We start from the raw sequence: 19,070 nt of genomic DNA, 5'->3' as shown, positions 1-19,070 counted from the left end.
CTATAGAGAGGGTAATTGGCATGAGGACTTGCAAGGCACTAGTTGTCTGTATATCTCCCCAGAAACCGTTCTTTTCCATCCTCCGGGATCATCCATGGAAGAATGGTCCTCTTACGCTATCATTATGCTTAGGGCAGCAGAATTGCTTTACCTCCACTTCCCCCACCATAAAAGTAAAAACAAATGTTGTCACTGACGTCTTGCAGCCTGGCCAGACTGCATCAGAGCCTTTCATCCAATGAAACTAGGCCCTAACCGATAGCCTCCAGGAGGCTCAGACAGATAACTCCCTGCTGTAGGCGACCCAGCCTTTTTGTCCCCGCACCCCTCTTAAGAGAGCCTTGTGGTGCAGGCCTCCACTAGCTGAACTAACCCCAACAATTTCCCGACTGCTCCCCCTGATAGGGAGTCCAAAAGAATGGAGGTTTTTGGGAACAGATTATTCTCCTCTGCCAGCTTGGCCCTCACATCTGTTAATGCCTCCTGTCTGCCAGGCCGCTACACACACCCCTATGGAACCAGGACTCCCAGTTGTTATGGAAGACCTTCGGCACGTCCTCTCACAGGCCATCCAGGACGGCCTTGACGCAGCTGTGTTCACAATTCATTGTGGCTTCGACGCCACCGACTCGGTTGGGCAGGCCATAAGTATAAGTGTTGGCATTCGCAGCCTTGCATGGCTTCAATTCACTGTGTTTTCTGTAACGTCCAATCCTCGCTGATGGGCCTGCTGTTTGATGAGACTCGCTTGTGTGTGCTCAAGGCTGACTTTGCACTTGAGTGCTCTAAAGAGGGCTACCACTCACTCTCTTGGATGCTCTACCCAGCTTCACCAGCAGCATTTCCACAGGTCCTTCTGTGGCTTTGGAAGAGACCTCCCATGCCATCAGCCCATCCTATCCAGCAGGTTTGTAGTAGAGGCTGTGGTGCCCACCGCCTCTGCATCGAAGGGCAACATGCCACTCAATCCACTGCCCCACCTCCTACAGCCTACGTGCCAAACCTCCTTGGTGTATGCTTGCAGGGTCTGCCACGCGGGTGAGAGGGGTGAAAAATTCACTGATCCTATCCAGGTTAGCATCAATCACATCAGACAGGTGGGTCTCCCAGACTGCAAGGGTTTAACATTTCTTTCATCCCTGCCGCACCATCCACCGAACGACTGACTGAGGACCATCTATCTGTTTTGTAGCAGGAAGTAAAAGCCCTTTCGGACAAAGGGGCTATCCAGAGAGTGCCTGCTCCAGAAGTAGGACATGGTTGTTATTGCCACTACTGTCTGATGCCCAAGAAGAACGGAGGACCTCGGCCCATTCTAGATCTGCATCCTCCAATGCTTTCCTCCAAAGGGAGAAATTCAGGATGCTCACCCGGGTTCAGGTCTTGTCTGCCCTGTACCTGGGAGACTGGATGGTGGCCTTGGACCTGCAGGATGCATATTTCCATATTTGCATCCTGCTGACCTGTCTGCATCAACTGCATTTTGGGTTGGGAGAATAGCATTTTCAGTTCTCTGTGCTCCTCTTTGAACTCTTCAGCGCCGCTCAGGTGTTCACAAAAGTGATGGAAGGTGGTGGCAGTACAGTTTCGGGGGTCAGGGGTGCTAATCTTCCCCTTAAGTGTACTACTGACTGTTGAATGCAGGCTCACACATTATGCTGTTATCAACCGCCTCCAGACTATGTTGAAACTCCTGTCATCTTTGTGTTCGCTATCACCATACCTGACTCCTTCGCAGATGCTCCTCTTCACCAAAGCATTCTGGATACCGTTCGGTTTCATGCCTTTCATCTGGAAAAAAGAGTCCAGGAAATTCGGGCTATGATCCCTATCTTTCAGCCTCAATCCTCGATTTAGGTGAGGTTGACTTAAAAGCTGCTTGACCTGATAGCCTCCTGCGTACTACTGGTAGAGCATGCGGGTGGCATATGCGGGTTCTGTAGTGGGATCTAAAGTCGCAGTGGCCTAACATCAAAGGGACCTCTCTGACCATGTTCAGATTTTGTCAGAGAATACGAGAGATCTGCAGTGGTTGCTACTGGATTCCAATTATTTCAGCGTCAGACACCTCTCCCGTCCCCACCAAGAGCTGACAGTCGTGACATATGCATCGATTCTCGGTTGCGGTGGCCATCTGGGAAAGGTGGGGATCAGAGGCCTCAGGTCTCTGGCGAGACGCACCTCCATATCAACCTTCTTGAGCTGAGGGCTATCAGTTTGGCGCTGAAAGCCTTCCTTCCTTCCATCAAAAGGACACTGCTGTGTGGTACTGCAACAAACCGGGTGTAGCTGGGTCACAGTGCCAGCAAGCCTTATGTCTCTGGGATTTTTCTGGTGGTGAACCACCTAGCCTGATCATTGATTGGCAGCTACATCCAGACGTGGCGCAGCTTCTCTTCCGCAAATGGGGAGAAGCTTGGCTCAATCTATTTACCACAGCTGAGAACGCACAATGTCAACCCTTTTGCGCTTTGAAGTTTCTAAGGCGTCTAATGCTTGGATACGCTTTCTGCCTTTGGTGGAACTCTGGACTCTGATGCCACTTCTGGCCCATGTTTTCAAGAAGATTTGCCCAAGTCATCCTAGTGGCTCCAGACTGGGAACAGAGAGTATAATATCCAGAGCTCCTTGGCTTGAGCATCTGTCCTCCAATCAGACTTCCTCTCTGGTAGGATCTACTGTCACAGCAGACCGGTCAGATTCTCCACCCCAGACTTCTCAATCTCGATCACCAAGCGTGGAGATTGAGCGGCGACCTTCAACTTTCCTCTGGAGGGAGTAGATGTCAACTTTGCAGCCAGGCGTCCCTCGATTAAAAACTGCACACGCATGTTGTTTAATGTGTAGTTTGATGCTGCATTTGCCAGATTGACCTTCTACAGGCCAGCCTTTCTGATGTTTTATTATTTGATCTGTCTCTCGTCTGCAAGGCCGTGCTCTGGACACTATTAAAGGTTTTCTTTCATCACTCTCCCCCTTCTTATGGTTGCTTAATCAGCCCTCTTTATTTAAATCACCTGTTCTGATGCGTTTTGTACCAGGGCCAAAGCTGCTACCACTGCATTAGCATGCAGAGTCTCTGTCCTACACACTTGACAGAGAGCTGCACGGGCATCTCTCCATACGTTCACAAAGCACTATTATCTGGACAGCCAAGTCCGCGGAGAATGGCACTTTGCCTGCTCAGTCTTGCCGGACTCTCCGTTATGTGTCCATCCAGAGCCATTGGGTCCTGTTAAGGTAGCAATTCAAAAGGTGAGGAGTCTGCGGCTAGAAGTCTCTGTCAGATGAACACGTTACTTACCTTTGGTAATGCTCTTTCTGGTGGAGTCTAGCTGCAGATTCCTCACCAATACTCCCCTTTCTGTGGTTGGGCTCCACCCATTAATAAGATCCCAAGTGTAGGATTCTTTACACTGTCTAACATATTGCTTTTGGGGCTCCACGTCTTAAGGCATGGACAGTCATGAAAGCAAGTGATGTCCATGGATGAAAGTGGTACCCTGTAGGCCCACACGTTATTTCTGGAGTGGAACAGCATTAGGCGCCACCTTTAGAGGCACACTGGTATTATGGAAAAGTGTCCCGATCCAGTATGACGCCTTGGGAATATTCAAAAGGTGACAAATCTGCAGCTATAATGTCTCTACCAGATAGAGTATTACCCAAGTTAAGTAATTTGTTTATCTTCTAGTGCAGACCTCTCTGAATCTAGCAAGGATATTATGGTTGCACTAACACTTTTCACGCAGACATGGCCTTTTTTGAGTAAGATTTCATTGTCTGTATTTCACTCACTGAGTGTGTTGGTTCTTCTCTCCATCACTTAAAAACTTTTAAGTGAAACCAGGCGTTGAATGAAAAGGAGTGTAATTACAAATTTTTATAATCGCTGGGTCAATAGTGGAGTGACAACCATAAATCTTCTTACATTTGAAAAACCTCCTTAATTGCGTGTGCGTTTAATTGATATTTCACTGTTCATTTGTAGGTGAAATGGATTCTGCAGAAGATGGCAAAAGGTCAAAAAAAAATCTGAAAGATGATGATGAACAAATAACCAAATACAGGGAACTGCTCAGAAGCATCCAAGAAAAGGACAAAAAGCATGAGGAAAATGACATGGAGATGGAAATTAAATGGGTTCCAGGTACGTTCCATTGGAGATTGTATGTAAGAGCTTCATGTGTGGTTATGTAGCTTGTTGCCTTTTTAAAATATTTACCTTAGACTCCTGTTAAAGTCTGGCTATCACCCTAATTTCAACATTAGAGCAAACGGTACCAGTAGCGCGCTAAAAATATTATGCAGATGGTCTTCATTAATTCAGCTTAATCAGTTGTTCTAATTTTTCTTCTTAACGCTATACTTCGCTGGCCAGAAGAGCATTTTGGTATCCTCCTTCTTGATTTTTCAGAAATCCTGTTCTTCAGACTTTCTTTCCTTTCTCAGACAAAATGTATTTAATATCATCTCACCATCAGCTTCCCCAACTAGCAAACCCACATGTTTCAAATGGGGGTTCATTCTGTCCAGCTGAAAATACTGTGCTTTATACTTTGCAAAAAATCTTGTGGGCAGATTCATAAAGCTTTCTTTTTGTATGTAGGTGTGATTTGTGGGAATGCAGGATTACGTTTTATGTTTAAGCTATTTGTGAAAATATATTTTGTGTATCTGTCCTTGTATATTTAGAATATTCTGCTACAGTGGGATCGGGCTTTGCTTTCCCCTAACAATGTACACTAGCAAGAGATAAACATGTGTCAAATTCACACTTCGGGCCATACTGGGTAAGGGACAAGACCCCCCTAAAATTCCCCTTCTGTTTTGAAACACACCTAGGGATCACGAAGATCAGATGGCTGGCTTCTCTTTCAGTGCGGTTATGCACAGCCTACAGACATTGCTCTCCTTCACAAGTACGAGGTTCAATCTAGTTTCACTGGGTGGCAGAAGTGCTCAGGTTGATTGACTGTTCTACAGTCTATGCTACTGGACTCTCACATCGTCCAGGAACGATTTAGTAGTATACTTATATTATGTACTTACATATGTTGAATGTGACCGAAGTAAAAGATATCAGATCTCTGTACATGACAACAAGAGTCTACAGCATGGGTACTCACAAACCGGTAGGGGCGGGGTCAGTGGAGGAGGGGGCGGGGTTAGAGTAACAAAAAAGACTGCGACCATGAGGTTGAACAGAGGTCCCTGCAGCGGACGCCTTCGTCCACTGAGCCACCAGTCCCCGCATACGCACATCTATCTTTCTCTCTCTGTCACCCTTCCTCAATCTCTCTCTCTCTCTCTCTCTCTCTCTCTCTCTCTCTCTCTCTCTCTCTCTCTCTCTCTCTCTCTCTCTCTCTCTCTCTCTCTCTCTCCCTCCTCCCTCCCTCCCCTCCCTCCCTCCCTCCCTCCCTCCCTCCCTCCCTCCCTCCCTCCCTCCCTCCCTCCCTCCCTCCCTCCCTCCCTCCTTCCTCCCTCCATCCCTTCCTCCCTCCATCCCTTCCTCCCTCTATCTATCTCTCCCACTGTCTCCCTCCATCCGTCTCTCCCTCCCTCTATCTATCTCTCCCATTGTCTCCCTCCATCCCTCTCTCTCCCTCCCTCTATCTATCTCTCCCATTGTCTCCCTCCATCCCTCTCTCTCCCTCTCTCCCTGTCTCTCTCTGTCTCACTCACTCTGCCTCACTCCCTCTCCCTCTCCTTCCCTCCCTCTCCCTCCCCCCTCCCTCTCATTCTCTCTCCTTCCCTCACTCCCCTTCCTCTCCCTCACTCCCCTTCCCTCCTTTCCTCCCTCTCCCTCACTCCCCTTCCCTCTCCCTCACTCCCCTTTCCGACTTTCCTCCCTCTCCCTCACTTCCCCTTCCCTCTCCCTCACTCCCCTTCCCTCACCCTCTTACCCTCATCCCCTTCCCTCACTTCCCTCACTTCCCTCACTTCCCTTCCCTCACTTCCCTTCCCTCACTCCCCTTACCTCACTCCCCTTACCTCACTCCCCTCCCCTCACTCCCCTTCCCTCACCCTCACTCCTCTTCCCTCACCCTCACTCCTCTTCCCTCACCCTCACTCCTCTTCCCTCACCCTCACTCCCCTTCCCTCAGTCCCTCACTCCCCTACCCTCACTCCCCTTCCCTCAGTCCCTCACTCCCCTACCCTCACTCCCCTTCCCTCAGTCCCTCACGCCCCTTCCCTCAGTCCCTCACTCCCCTTCCCTCAGTCCCTCACTCCCCTTCCCTCACTCCCCTTCCCTCACTCACCTTCCCTCACTCACCTTCCCTCACTCCCTCCCTCACTCACCTTCCCTCACTCACCTTCCCTCACTCACCTTCCCTCACTCACCTTCCCTCACTCACCTTCCCTCACTCCCCTTCCCTCACTCCCCTTCCCTCACTCCCTCCCACTCTCCTTCCCTCCCCTTGCCTCACTTCCTCCCTCACTCCCTCCCACTCTCCCTCACTCCCCCACTCCCCTTCCCTCACTCCCTCCCACTCTCCTTCCCTCCCCTTGCCTCACTCCCTCCCTCACTCCCCTTCCCTCACTCCCTCCCACTCTCCCTCCCTCCCCTTCCCGCACTCCCACCCTCACACCCCTTCCCTCTCCCTCACACCCCTTCCCTCACTCCCCTTCCCTCACTCCCCTTCCCTCACTCCCCTTCCCTCACTCCCCTTCCCTCACGCCCCTTCCCTCACTCCCCTTCCCTCACGCCCCTTCCCTCACCCTCACTTCCCTTCCCTCATTCTGCAGAATGAGGGAACACATTGTTGCGTCTACAAAATGAACGAGACGCCCCTTTCACTCGTTATTTTATGTATTTGTTTGAGATCATATGTTGTATAGTAAACCGTTATCAGATCTGTCCAACAGCTCGTGACGGATTTCTTGTCAAACTGTAATGTGGCAACTGCTGTAAGCGACATTTAATGTCTGCCCAGTGCCCACATTACTTCTGAGATGTTATTTTGGCAGGGCCTGCGTGGACTGTGAGGTGATGGAAGGAGGGGAGGGAGGGGGGCACCGGAGAGTATAGGGTAGGCGCTGAGGCTCGCTCTCTCCACTGCTGACTTCCGTGTGAATCACTCTTTCTTCTTATGGGCAGGGGGAAGCTGCGGCCAAGAAACGGCATGTATGGATGTGAACAGAGAATTTATTGCAGGAGTGGATGCCGAGCAAACGATTTGTTGAGAGACAGAGATGATGATCACCCATACTATATAGACAGGGCCTACGCATTAGGTAGTGTGTTACAGGTCACACAGGCGTTTTTTTGGCAGGGTGACTCAGGTATTCAGCCTTCCCAGGCTGAGAAATTGAGTACAGTTACATTGGGTGACATGGTGACCTGATAGCAAACACTACATAACTTTAACTATTCCCAAAAATGAGTGCAGCTGGCCCCCACCGGCTCAAATTAAGTACTGACAATTGCTGTGTCCCCCAGGCTTTCATGCTGTGTTCTCTCATAAACAACCTACCTCCATCCTCGGCCCTAACACGAACCTACAAAACGGCACTGCACAAACTACCTCATCCACCTCTCGCTTCCACCACATGCATCACACACCCACTCACCAATTTATGCGTGCTCAACCCTGACACTCAAACCCCACCTCGTCCCTCAAGCTCACCCTTCGTCTTTCCTTCAGCCAGTTTCACATCCATTCACCTTTCACTTTCGTCACATACACACCCTCGCCCACAACCACCAATCTACATGTGCCACACCCTCCCCACATCATACATCCCCACCTGCTCTCCCCTCACGCCCAACCCCCTCATCCCTCAAGCTTACCCTCACTCTTTCACTCTCCAAGCCTCACCCGCCGCTCACTTTCACCACATAGACACCCTCGCACTCTCTCAAGCACCCTTACACATGTTCCCCTCACACCCGCTCTCTTTCCCTTGCTCGGCCTTGCGCTCTCCCTCACAAACACCCCTCCCACTGCCATTCACCTGCACGCCCAAACCCCACCTAATAATCCCTCAAGCTCCCTCTCCCTCGCTGCCTTGACTACGCGAACGAAGCCATGCGCAGAAGGGTTTTACAGCTTTCACGGGGCACCCTGTGGCAAAGTAAACAAACATTGTTTTTTATAATATTCGCTTTTAATTTTAAGATTTGGTTACGCAACTCACCTTCAGTCCATCAATGCCCCTGCAACCTTTTTCCCCCTTTAAACCTTTGCCGCCACGTCCTCCCTTTTCACCTCGGTCCCCCTTTGGGTCTCAGTCTCACTCCGGTTACACACACGCTTTAAAAATGCTTTTTTGAATCACGGGTACGATGTCTGCTTGGTCCGCGGGCCGCCAGGGAAGGCTTGCTGGGCCGCTGGCGGCCCGCGGGCCGTACTATGAGTACCTGTGGTCTACAGTAACCTCTAAACTTAGTGAAAACTGGTAGCGCAAGAGTCATTAAGTCTAATCAAATGATTACATCATGTCTCTAACATTTCATTAAGCAAGGCTTTAGCATTTTAGGTCTTCAGTTAATAAGTAAAGGCAAAAATACAACAATCTGAAAATGGCATGAAGGTTTCCTTCTTTTTAACGACAACCTACTTTAATAACATTTTTCACATGGTGCGCAGACTTAATATAGTCCTCTTCTGTCATTGTAAAACAGTCCTGTTGTCTGATTGGAATCGCATAACCTTTCAGTATGTGAATGACACAGCTCATTCTGGAAACACTCAGCTGTCTCCTGAAGGACTGGCTTGCTGCAGTCCATGTCAAGTGCATTTTGTACTAATCACATATGACTCAAGAAAATGGGGGGTATAAGGCTGGCCCTCTGAGATAGAACTAAATATCTTCACTTTTCCACTCACCAACCGCTCCAAGACCCTGGTATTCTACATTGACACCACCTACTCTACTGGGCCCACATTTCACAAAATATGAAGACTGCTAAGCATTATCTGCTGAACACTAAAGCTGGTCTTTCTGGGTGAAATTTCAGACTCTCAATCCTGGCTTTGTTCCTTTTCCATCTTGAAAGAGGGAATACTGGCCATTGTTCCGGAGTACCACCAGAGTCTGCTAAAGAACATTATCTAAGCATGCTTCCTCGAAGGTCTTTACAGTACAAAAGGATCACACTGACTATTGGGCCTCACTCTCATTGTCTAAATCACATTAGGTATCTAATGCTGAATTCTTACACCCCACTAACTGTACCTGGTGATTAATTTCAACCCCCCAGTGGAGCACGCATGACACAAAGCAGCAGTATCACCAGACTGGAAATAGGGAAATGTAGGCCGTAAAGAACTGGATTATCGACCTTCTACAGCTAAGTCAGTCAATTCCCACCCGGGTCCGGCCATGCTTCGCCTCCACAGGGATCTGAAAATCCATCTCTTCAAGAAACGCTTTGTCCTAGTGTAGGCACCTGGATGGCTCCTGAAAGTATCACATTCTCAGTCATTATCCCTCACAGCTATGTCATTCCTGTTGTTGCACAGGTTGGGTCATATCTGACTGCGAAAAAAAGCGTGCAATGTGTGGTCATTGTTCATTAATTAGTAAATGAATGCTATTTCTGCACGCAGACTAAGGAAATCGGAAATTGCAATTAAGGTTCCGTAATCTGTGCTTCCTTGAGAGGCACACCTTTCTCAGTTACAACCTTAGGGTGGCTTTAAAAATAAAAAATAAAGACTACATTTTTTTGCTGTGTGTTAAAACTGGGGGTTTCTGTTTGGCAGGTTATTACTCTGTCCAAGTAAGCATCCTTCTTCCTAGTCCGGCAAAGAGATATACACTTTTAAAATAACCCCTGCTCACCCCCTTGGTAGCTTGGCACAAGCAGTCAGGCTTAACTAAGAGGCAGTGTGTAAAGCATTTGCACATAACCAACAGTAATACAGTGAAAACACCACAAAAGGACCCCACACCAGTTTTAGAAAAATAACCAATATTTTTTTCTGTGCAAAACAAGACCAAAAACGATGAAAAAAATCCACTACACAGTTCTCAGAAATATCAATAAACAAAAATAGACTTAAAATACAGTTCCTTGAAGTCGATAGCTCCATCAGGGGCTATCACGGCTTCTTCAACAACAAATCCAGACAGTTCTGGCGGACAGTTGCGTCGCGGGCTGACTATGGTGTAGAGAAGACCTGCAAAACAGTACATTTTAGAAATGCTGGGTTTCGGCGACCTCTCGTCGAGCTCCAAAGAGCAGGCGTCTGCTCCGGAGGTCGGTGCAGGAGTCATTGGGCCCTTGTAGTCACACGCGTTGCAGATCAAACTCCTCACAGTTGAAGTCGGGAGCACAGGTGTCTAGGCTGCTGTGCAAAGTGCAGCGGTACCCTCAGGTCGCGGTGTAGGCAGCGGCTTGGTGACGGTCACCCACCGGCGTTGGTGACACCAGGCCTGCGAAGTGATGCAGTGCTTGTTGCGCAGTTGGCAGGTCACGTTCCAAGCAGCGACGTCGCCGTTGCTGAAGCGTTGTCGTTGGCTGGCAAACTGGGGTCGATGGCGCCTGCTTCGGTAGGCCAAAGCTGCTGTGTGGGATAAGAGTAGTGCGTCATGTAACTTTCGAGCAATGCCCTCGAACCACATGCATGCAGCAGTGTCTATGTCAGCGTGGAGCTGCGTCGTCGGGGATACAGGGCGGCGGCGTGAAGCGAGGCTTTGCGTAGTGAGGTGCCCTCAGGTTGCGGTGCAAGCAAGCAGGCTCGGTGGTGCTGTTTGTGAGACCAGAGTTGCAGTGTGAAGTGCGGTGGTGCCCTTCGAGGTGCCTTAAGGACACGGAGCTGGCAGCGGTGTCGGTGTCAGCGTCTGGTTGCTTTTTCTTCTTTTCCAGCACAAAACACACAGTTCCCAGTGCTGGTAGCAGATGCACTTGAAGTCTTTGCTGTTCCTGAGACCTCTTGAACAGGGGCCAAACTCTACCTCAAGCCCTTGGAGAAACTCAAACAAAAAAGTTGCAGAAAGTCCAGTCCTTTCTCTGCCCTAGACAGAAGAAGCTACTGCAGAAAAACACAGCAAAGCACTCAGCAAAGTGGTCGTTCCTCCTCACAGCTTCTCCAGCTCTTTTTCTTGGCAGGTTCCTTGATCCAAAAGAGTTCTAAAGTCCTGCGTTCAGGGGCGTGGCCAAGATGGCAGGCAAGAGGTAGCAACCTTTGTGAGCTCCGCTGTTCACTGCCAGTAAAGTGACTCCGGCTGTAGCCCTCAAGCCCCAAAGCACACACAAAGGATGCCTGGATCTGGGGGGGCACTAGTGGGGTGCTCTGTCACCATGGTTGTAAGGTGGCAGATGGTGCTGAGATGCAAGATATTCCTGTGCTCCACGAGTCGCTGCAATGCAAGATGGCACCGGCCTAGACTACTCCAGAGGCGAAAGAGCTGGAGGCCCAAGCATGGCCCAAGTAGGGGCAGTGCTCTTGCCCCCCACACACCTTTGTGTGGCAGAGACCCAGGTCGGACGCTTTCTCCCGCGGTTGCCGAGGTGCAGCCAGAAGGAAGAATCCACCATATTGAGGGCAGAAGCTGCCTCCTTGGACTGTGTTGGCATAGGGACTGTGGGGCACCCTCTGAAACCTGTAGACTTGCTCAGAAGGGCTCAGTGCTGAGTAGAACCGGGGGAGCCCTACATGCCCGATAGGAAGTGGCCAACAGCCTAGTGGATGGAGGTGTCAGTGGGAGGCCCATATCGGTGAAGGTGCGGGCCTCCTAGATTGCGGCAGTGTGCCCCAACGAGGGAACAGTGATGAGAGCCCTGGGGCGTCGCCGAGACGGGCTAATTGTAACGGCGCTGCGATGGACGGAGTGCGTGGCGCATTAGAGGGTGGTCTCCTATTAGGCCCTGTAAGTCCGGCTGCCACTCCCTGGTTGGGAGGTGCCAGCAAGTAGGGTCTCTCCTTTGTCTCAGCGGTGGTTTCCTCAGACAAGATGGTGCAGCGCCTGGTGTAGGGGAGGGAAGCTGAGAGGGGTGCAACTCCGATCCCCGGTGGATTCCTGTGAAAAAGGAGATGACGATTCCCCGCCAAAAAAAGATAGTATCCTAAAAGACCTGCTTTCTAAGCCCACACCTAAGAAAGCACAAGTGAGTGATACAAGCTCTGAGATTTCCCTGGGGGACTGAGAGGGAGGAGAAGCCCCAGTCACAAGACCATTTTTGAAAACCCTCTTCGGAGTGCTGCGATCAGACTTTGCGTCCCTAAAACAAGACATTGTGACGGAGGAACAGAGAATGGTTAAACAAGAAAATGCCTACTTTCTAAACACACAATTTAAAAAAAAAACCATCTCCCTAAAAAGGCGGTACTAAATACGGAGGTACAGAGAATGGTTAAACAAGAAAATTCCTTCTTTCAAACACACAATTTAAAAACCATCTCCCTAAAAAGGTGTTACTAAATACCGAGTTCACAGAGCCTAAACTCCATTTCTCTATCTAGTCCCCATGGAAAGTTATACTTGTAAGATGTTATAAAGCAACTCCTATTTTAGCGCATGGGGATCGTTTTTTAATAGTTAAAAACGGAATTGGCAATATTTCACTATCAGGGCATGTCTCACACACACCCACCAGTACATTTCCTACTTTTCCCATACACTGCACCCTGCCCATTGGGGTACCTTGGACCTACCTGAGGGATGCCTTGCATGTAAGAAAAGAAAAGAAAAGGGAAGGTTAGGACCTGGCAAATAGGTGTACTTGCCAGGTTGACATGGCGATAAAACCTATGCACAGGCACTGCATTGGTAGGTCTGAGAACCCTTTGAAAGGCTGCTTGTGTGGGTGGCACTATCAGTGCTGCTGGCCCTCTAGCAGCATTTGATTTACCAGCACTGGGCACAGACAGTGCACTGTACTAGGGCCTTGGTAATTAATCAAATAAGCCAAACTTGGAAACATCAATCCATAAACACAATTTACAGTAGGGGCACTTGCACTTTAATACTGAACAGCACCTAGAAATTGTGCAGAGGCACTAAACCGGCAGAGCGCAGTCCAACATATTAAAAACAGGCTGCCAGAAAGCAAAAAGACTGCGGAAACACCCCAAAAGATGCCAGGTCTAACAGTCTGTATCTGTTCTGGCAGCTTTCTCTAAAAGGGGATTTGGCTTTATTGAGCCAATTATTGCTCGGAGTGATGTTTTGTACCTCAGTGGGAGGGAGTCACAGACAAAGGAATCAAAAAAGCCCTTCGGTCTTCTTGGATAATCAACTCCCTGTCAATCTAAAGTACTGGATTCAGCCTCCTTTCGCCCTCTGTGTCTCCTGTTGCGCTGCTCGAGAGGGGGGTGGACTGAGAGTCCTATACTCTGGTTTGTAGTCAACTAGCAGCATGTGGGTTTGCTTCCCTTCTACTGATTTGTGGCTCTTTTTCCCCCTCGTCTGCTCCGCTTGGATCTGATTGGTTTCAGTGCTGAATCACTCCTCAGCCTCTCTGACTCCTTCTGCTTGAGACCAGTCTATGCAGTTGTCGGGTGAGGCTCTAATAGTGCCAGTTTAGCACACAGGACGTCTCTTTCACCATTGTGAGACCTCCGAGGCTGTGTGTAAGATGGAGAGCAATGGGCTAGCCCTTTTGCCGCCCATGGCAGTCCCTGAGTTTGCTGCCCGGCAGCCGCGTGTGATAGCAGGAAGGGGGCGCTGCCTATTCCTGCGACTGCCGCCCCCAAAACTCGTACTGCAAAGGAATCTGAAGAAAATCGGAATCTCCTTCTACAGAGCACTAACTTATATCACACAATTCTAATATTAGATACAAATACACACGGTTCTCAGCAAATTCTCCAATCAGGTTAAAGCACTTGAGGGTAAGCCGAGCTCATCATTCTTCCACAGTGAGGCTTCTCTAAACATCTTCAAACCTCCAGTTAGCTGCGACATAACGAAATACATTGAGCAGCCTGCACTCGTTAAAATTCATTGAAACATATTACAGTTATTATGTAAGGAAAACATATCAAATGAGAACACAAACAAGGATACATCACAATTCTAAATGTGGAGTCAGCACTCCTATTAATAAATACACGTTGTTCATGAAAGAAGATTGCAACCAATGTTAGGCATTGTAAAATGCAGGCCTACATTAGCTGTGGTCATATAAAACCGGAATAACATACAGAAAATATATCCACGTGCACACGTTAATATCAATATAAATGCTAAAACATGTAATATGTAAAAATCACCTTCATCTACGCCTGCGAGTCGCGGACTCCGCCATCCTCAACACAGATGCACCCAACTGCCTGAGTCGACGGCTCTGCCATCCTCCACATAGCTGCACTCTACTGCCTATGAGTCGTGGACTCTGCTATCCTTCACATAGCTGCACCATACTGCCTACGAGTGACGTACTCCGCCATCCTCCACACAGCTGCACACTACTGCCTACGAATCGAGGACTCCGCCATCCTCCACACAGCTGCACCCTACTGCCTACGAGTCGTGGACTCCGCCATCCTCCACACAGCTGCACCCTACTGCCTACGAGTCGTGGACTCTGCCATCCTCCACACAGCTGTACCATACTGCCTATGAGTCGTGGATCTGCCATCCTCGACACAGCTGCACCATACTGCCTACGAGTGACGTACTCCGCCATCCTCCACACAGCTGCACACTACTGCCTACGAGTCGCAGACTCTGCCATCCTCCACACAGCTGTACCATACTGCCTATGAGTCGTGGATCTGCCATCCTCGACACAGCTGCACCATACTGCCTACGAGTCGTGGACTCCGCCATCCTCCACATAGCTGCACCCTACTGCCTACGAATCGAGGACTCCGCCATCCTCCACACAGCTGCACCCTACTGCCTACGAGTCGTGGACTCCGCCATCCTCCACACAGCTGCACCCTACTGCCTACGAGTGACTGACTACGCCATCCTCCACATAGCTGCACCCTACTGCCTATGAGTTGAGGACTCTGGCATCCTCCACACAGCTGCACCCTACTGCCTCCGAGTCGTGGTGTTATGTATCCTTTTAGGACCCTATTGTAAGTTTCCCGATTCATGCCTTTATATAGGTATAAATCACCATATCCTTATATAGGCATAGAAATCCTAACCATATTAGGCATAACTCATGCAGTCCAAATACCGCAGGGCTACTTCCACTAGTTCCGAAAATCCACAACAATTTCTTGGAAAAACCCGCCTTCAGCAGTCAGGGACTTCCCCTTGCTTGAGTATTGATTTATCCAATAACTCATGGAGTTTTCAAAGAACTGAGACTCTTTGATGACGTTATTATGTCCAACTGTATGTCAAAGTAGGCACCTTCAAGGTATAAATATACCCACACTCGCCCAAGCAAACACACAGTGGTTTGGAGCAGTTTGACTATCTACTTGCTCGACGCGCCCTGCTACAGCAAGTGCCGAAGGAAGCTGACCCTCCAGCAGACGCACTGAGAGAGAGACGCTGTCTTTTCTCCTGCCGAGAAATCCAGCTCCAGTGTTTCCAAGCTACCCTTGCAGGTTGTTGGGAAATCGAGTTCCGAGACCAGCCTTCTCCATTCTAAACTAAGGTACAGAGTTGATTAGACCCTTAGAGAAATCTTGGGCAAATTCTTGGCAAAAGAATACTACATTTATGCTACACCTCACTTACTTTCTACCTCATACTAGGCTTAGGTTAGGTACACCGGGGTAGGCGTATTTTAGAAGCATCAGTTGAGTACTTTTAGCCTCTGTTATTTATGTATGTATTTATATATGGTTTAGGAACCATACAATGCTCTTACAGTATTATTTTATTCTACTATTTATACTGTACGCATTATATGTTTCAAACAGTTTTACTATTGTACCAGTTCATTTCTTATGCTTGAGAAAGAAGACTGCTCAATTAAACCTTTTATTGAAAACGCCCGTCTTTCTACTTTCTCTGCACCTCTAGTGAAACGAAGCATGCACAATTGACTGAGTGAAATATCTATCTATTGTTTCCACGACTCTGAAGATACATTTTAACTCGGGGAAACAAAGTTGTCCTGTTTATGCAGTTGTCCGAGAATAATCCATTTTTGTGAATTCTAGAAAGTTTCTAGTGACCTCTGAGCTAGCTGGCACACACAATTAAGTCTAGTATATTCGATAGAGACCTAATCGACCTTAGTCCTGCGTCTAATCTATTGGATATACTATTCCAATGTGCAGAGCAATTAATAAAAATACATAGACAATTGGTACAATATGTCATGCGGACCTTAATAGTCCAACCTGCTATAAGAATGCCACAGGACACCCCTCATCAGGGGAACACAAACAAAATCACACCACAGACTATACAGTCAGTAATCTGTAAGCCATCCTCCACACAGTTGCACCACACTGCCTATGAATCGTGGACTCCGCCATCCTCCACACAACTGTACCATACTGCCTATGAGTCGAGGACTCCGCCATCCTCTACACAGCTGCACCCTACTGCCTACGAGTGAAGGACCCTCCATCCTCCACACAGCTGCGCCCTACTGCCTATGAGTTGCAGACCTCCGCCATCCTCCACACAGCTGCACCATACTGCCTATGAGTTGTGGACTCTGCCATCCTCCACACAGCTGCACCATACTGCCTACGTGTCGAGGACTCCTTCATCCTCCACACAACTGCACCCTACTGCCTAAGAGTCGTGGACTCCGGCATCCTCCACATAGCTACACCCTACTGCCTACAAGTGGAGGACTCCGCCATTCTCCACAAAGCTGCACCCTACTGCCTACGAATGCCGGACTCTGCCATCCTCCACCCAGCTGCACCCTACTGCCTACGAGTGACACTCTGCCAGTCTCCACACAGCTGCAACCTACTACCAACGAATGGAGGACTCCGCCATCCTCCACACAGCTGCACCATACTGCCTACGAGTCGAGGACACCGCCATCCTCCACACAGCTGCACCCTACTGCCTACGAGTGACTGACCTTGCCATCCTCCACACAATTGCACCATACTGCCCACGAGTGACGAACTCCACCATCCTCCACACATCTGCACCAATACTGCCTACGAGTCATGGACTCCACCATCCTCCACACAGCGGCACCATACTCCCTACGAATGGAGGACTCTGCCATCCTCCCTACAGCTGCATCCTACTGCCTATGAGTGACGGACTCCGCCATCCTCCACACAGCAGCGCCATACTGCCTACGAGTGACGGACTCCGCTATCCTTTACACAGTTGCACCCTACTGCCTACAAGTCGAGGACTCCGCCATCCTCCACACAGCTGCACCCTACTGCCTACCAGTCGGGGATTAGGACATCCTTCACAGATCTGCACCCTACTGCCTACAAGTAACGGACTCTGCCATCCTCCATACAGTTCAACCCTACTGCCTACGAGTGAGGGACTCCATCATCCTCCACACAGCTGCACCAATACTGCCTACGAGTGATGGACTCCACCATCCTCCACACAGCTGCACCCTACTGCCTACGAGTGACGGACTCTGCCATCCTCCGTACAGTTGCACCCTACTGCCTACGAGTGACGGACTCCGCCATCCTCCACCCAGCGGTACACAGCTGCACCCTACTGCCTACGAGTGGAGGACTCCACCGTCCTCCAGACAGCTGCACCCTACTGCCTACGAGTGACAGATTCCGCCATCCTCAACACCGATACACCCTACTGCCTACGGGTCATGGACTCCAACTTCCTCCAAATAGCTGCACCATACAGCCTACGAGTCGGGGACTCCGCTATATCCCACACAGCTGCACCCTACTGCGTCGATGAATGTTTAGAAGATGTTCGTTAGTTCTTTGCTTTGCTTATTTGTATTTATTTAGAAGGTTTAATCCTGGGGTGTATTGCTTCTGTTCCTGTCAGAGTCCATGTCGGGGGGCTTAAGACCTCAGAGTTTGTGTTTTCATCCGTTTCTTGCATTTCATATGTGATGTTTTCACATCCAAGATGATAATGCACATACTGGCTGATTACCTACCTTATTGAAGAGCTCATCCACTACAGAGAATGACATGGTTCTCTGTCTTCTGTCCGCTTATTTGCGCTACTTTCATTCCCATATGTTAATCGGGTTACGTGTGGAGTAAGAGTTTCTGTAGAGCTCATAGTTTATAAAGTATCCAGTTGTGGTTTAAAGTTAAAGTAGGATTCCAGGATTTTCTGGCTTGATAAACTAAGTTGCTGTATTTTAAAATCTGAAAGCAGTTTTTGAATTAGACCTGTTGCTATGCTAACAGCAGATGTATCACAATTGGGGAATCAATGTATAGGTTGGGAGTTGGCGATATTGCTGCACTTGTTCGGCTTCTTGATATATTTTTGTTGGCCACTGGGGGTCAGTGTGAGTACGCTTTATGTCGATATTAAACTTTGGGGCGTGTAACAGATTCTTCTGTCCAGACCCAACAAGCGAAGGCCTGCTGTCTGTGTACCTGGAATAGTTCGCAAGTTTAGTGCACACGTGCCAACATTTTAGACCAGGAAAGTCGAAGATTGTGGAAAGATTATGTATCCCCCTTTGACTTCTGTTTAAACAGAAGCAATTTCAGGCGGGAGGTAGCCTAACATTAAGACATTTTTGGCTTCAAACTTCGGGAGTCATCCACCTTAGTCGATTATGTTGGCATATATTATAGTATAGTATTTCTTGGAGTTTGAATGATTTGTTGGCTTGGACGTAAACTCGTTGAAGCGCATTAGTCCGCCGCCTCGTGCCACAGCATTCGACCAAACAAATTTCAAAAACGCATGGGTGCAAGCAGTGGTCGAAGTGGGAAAGAAAAAGTAGGGAAACTGTGGGTGGAGAATCAGGGGGCGGGAATAACCGAAGATTGAATCAGTGGGCGGAGTCAGGGGTGTGGCTAGAAATAGCAAAACATACCAATTTTTTGCACGTTTACCATTTCACTGACCAGTTACAGCTTATAACGTTATTTAATTAAAACAATGGATAAACATGTTTATTTGAGGTTTAATTCAGGAAAAGCAAACACTCATAGGGAATACAGGTTTATGTAAAGTGTGTGAAATGTAAGCAGGAACAACATGTTACCTTAATGCTTTTACTCTCATTGTTCAGAAATCCATGATAATTTTTTTTTTGT

The 19,070-nt window shown here is 48.8% G+C and overlaps 1 protein-coding gene across 1 annotated transcript in view; it reads left to right on the top strand.

The window, feature by feature from the left end:
• Positions 1 to 19,070, top strand: part of ESF1 (ESF1 nucleolar pre-rRNA processing protein) — a 325,806-nt gene that overhangs the window by 155,179 nt on the left and 151,557 nt on the right. Inside the window, exon 9 of the mRNA XM_086927725.1 lies at positions 3,992 to 4,150. Within this exon, the coding sequence (XP_086783851.1) occupies positions 3,992 to 4,150 (159 nt within the window). The remainder of the gene's footprint in view (positions 1 to 3,991; positions 4,151 to 19,070) is intronic.

The sequence above is a fragment of the Lissotriton vulgaris genome, chromosome 6, assembly GCF_964263255.1.
Source record: "Lissotriton vulgaris chromosome 6, aLisVul1.2, whole genome shotgun sequence".
NCBI classification, from domain to species: domain Eukaryota; kingdom Metazoa; phylum Chordata; class Amphibia; order Caudata; family Salamandridae; genus Lissotriton; species Lissotriton vulgaris.
Note: the sequence above shows the minus strand (reverse complement) of the source record. Positions and strands in the feature narration are given on the sequence as shown.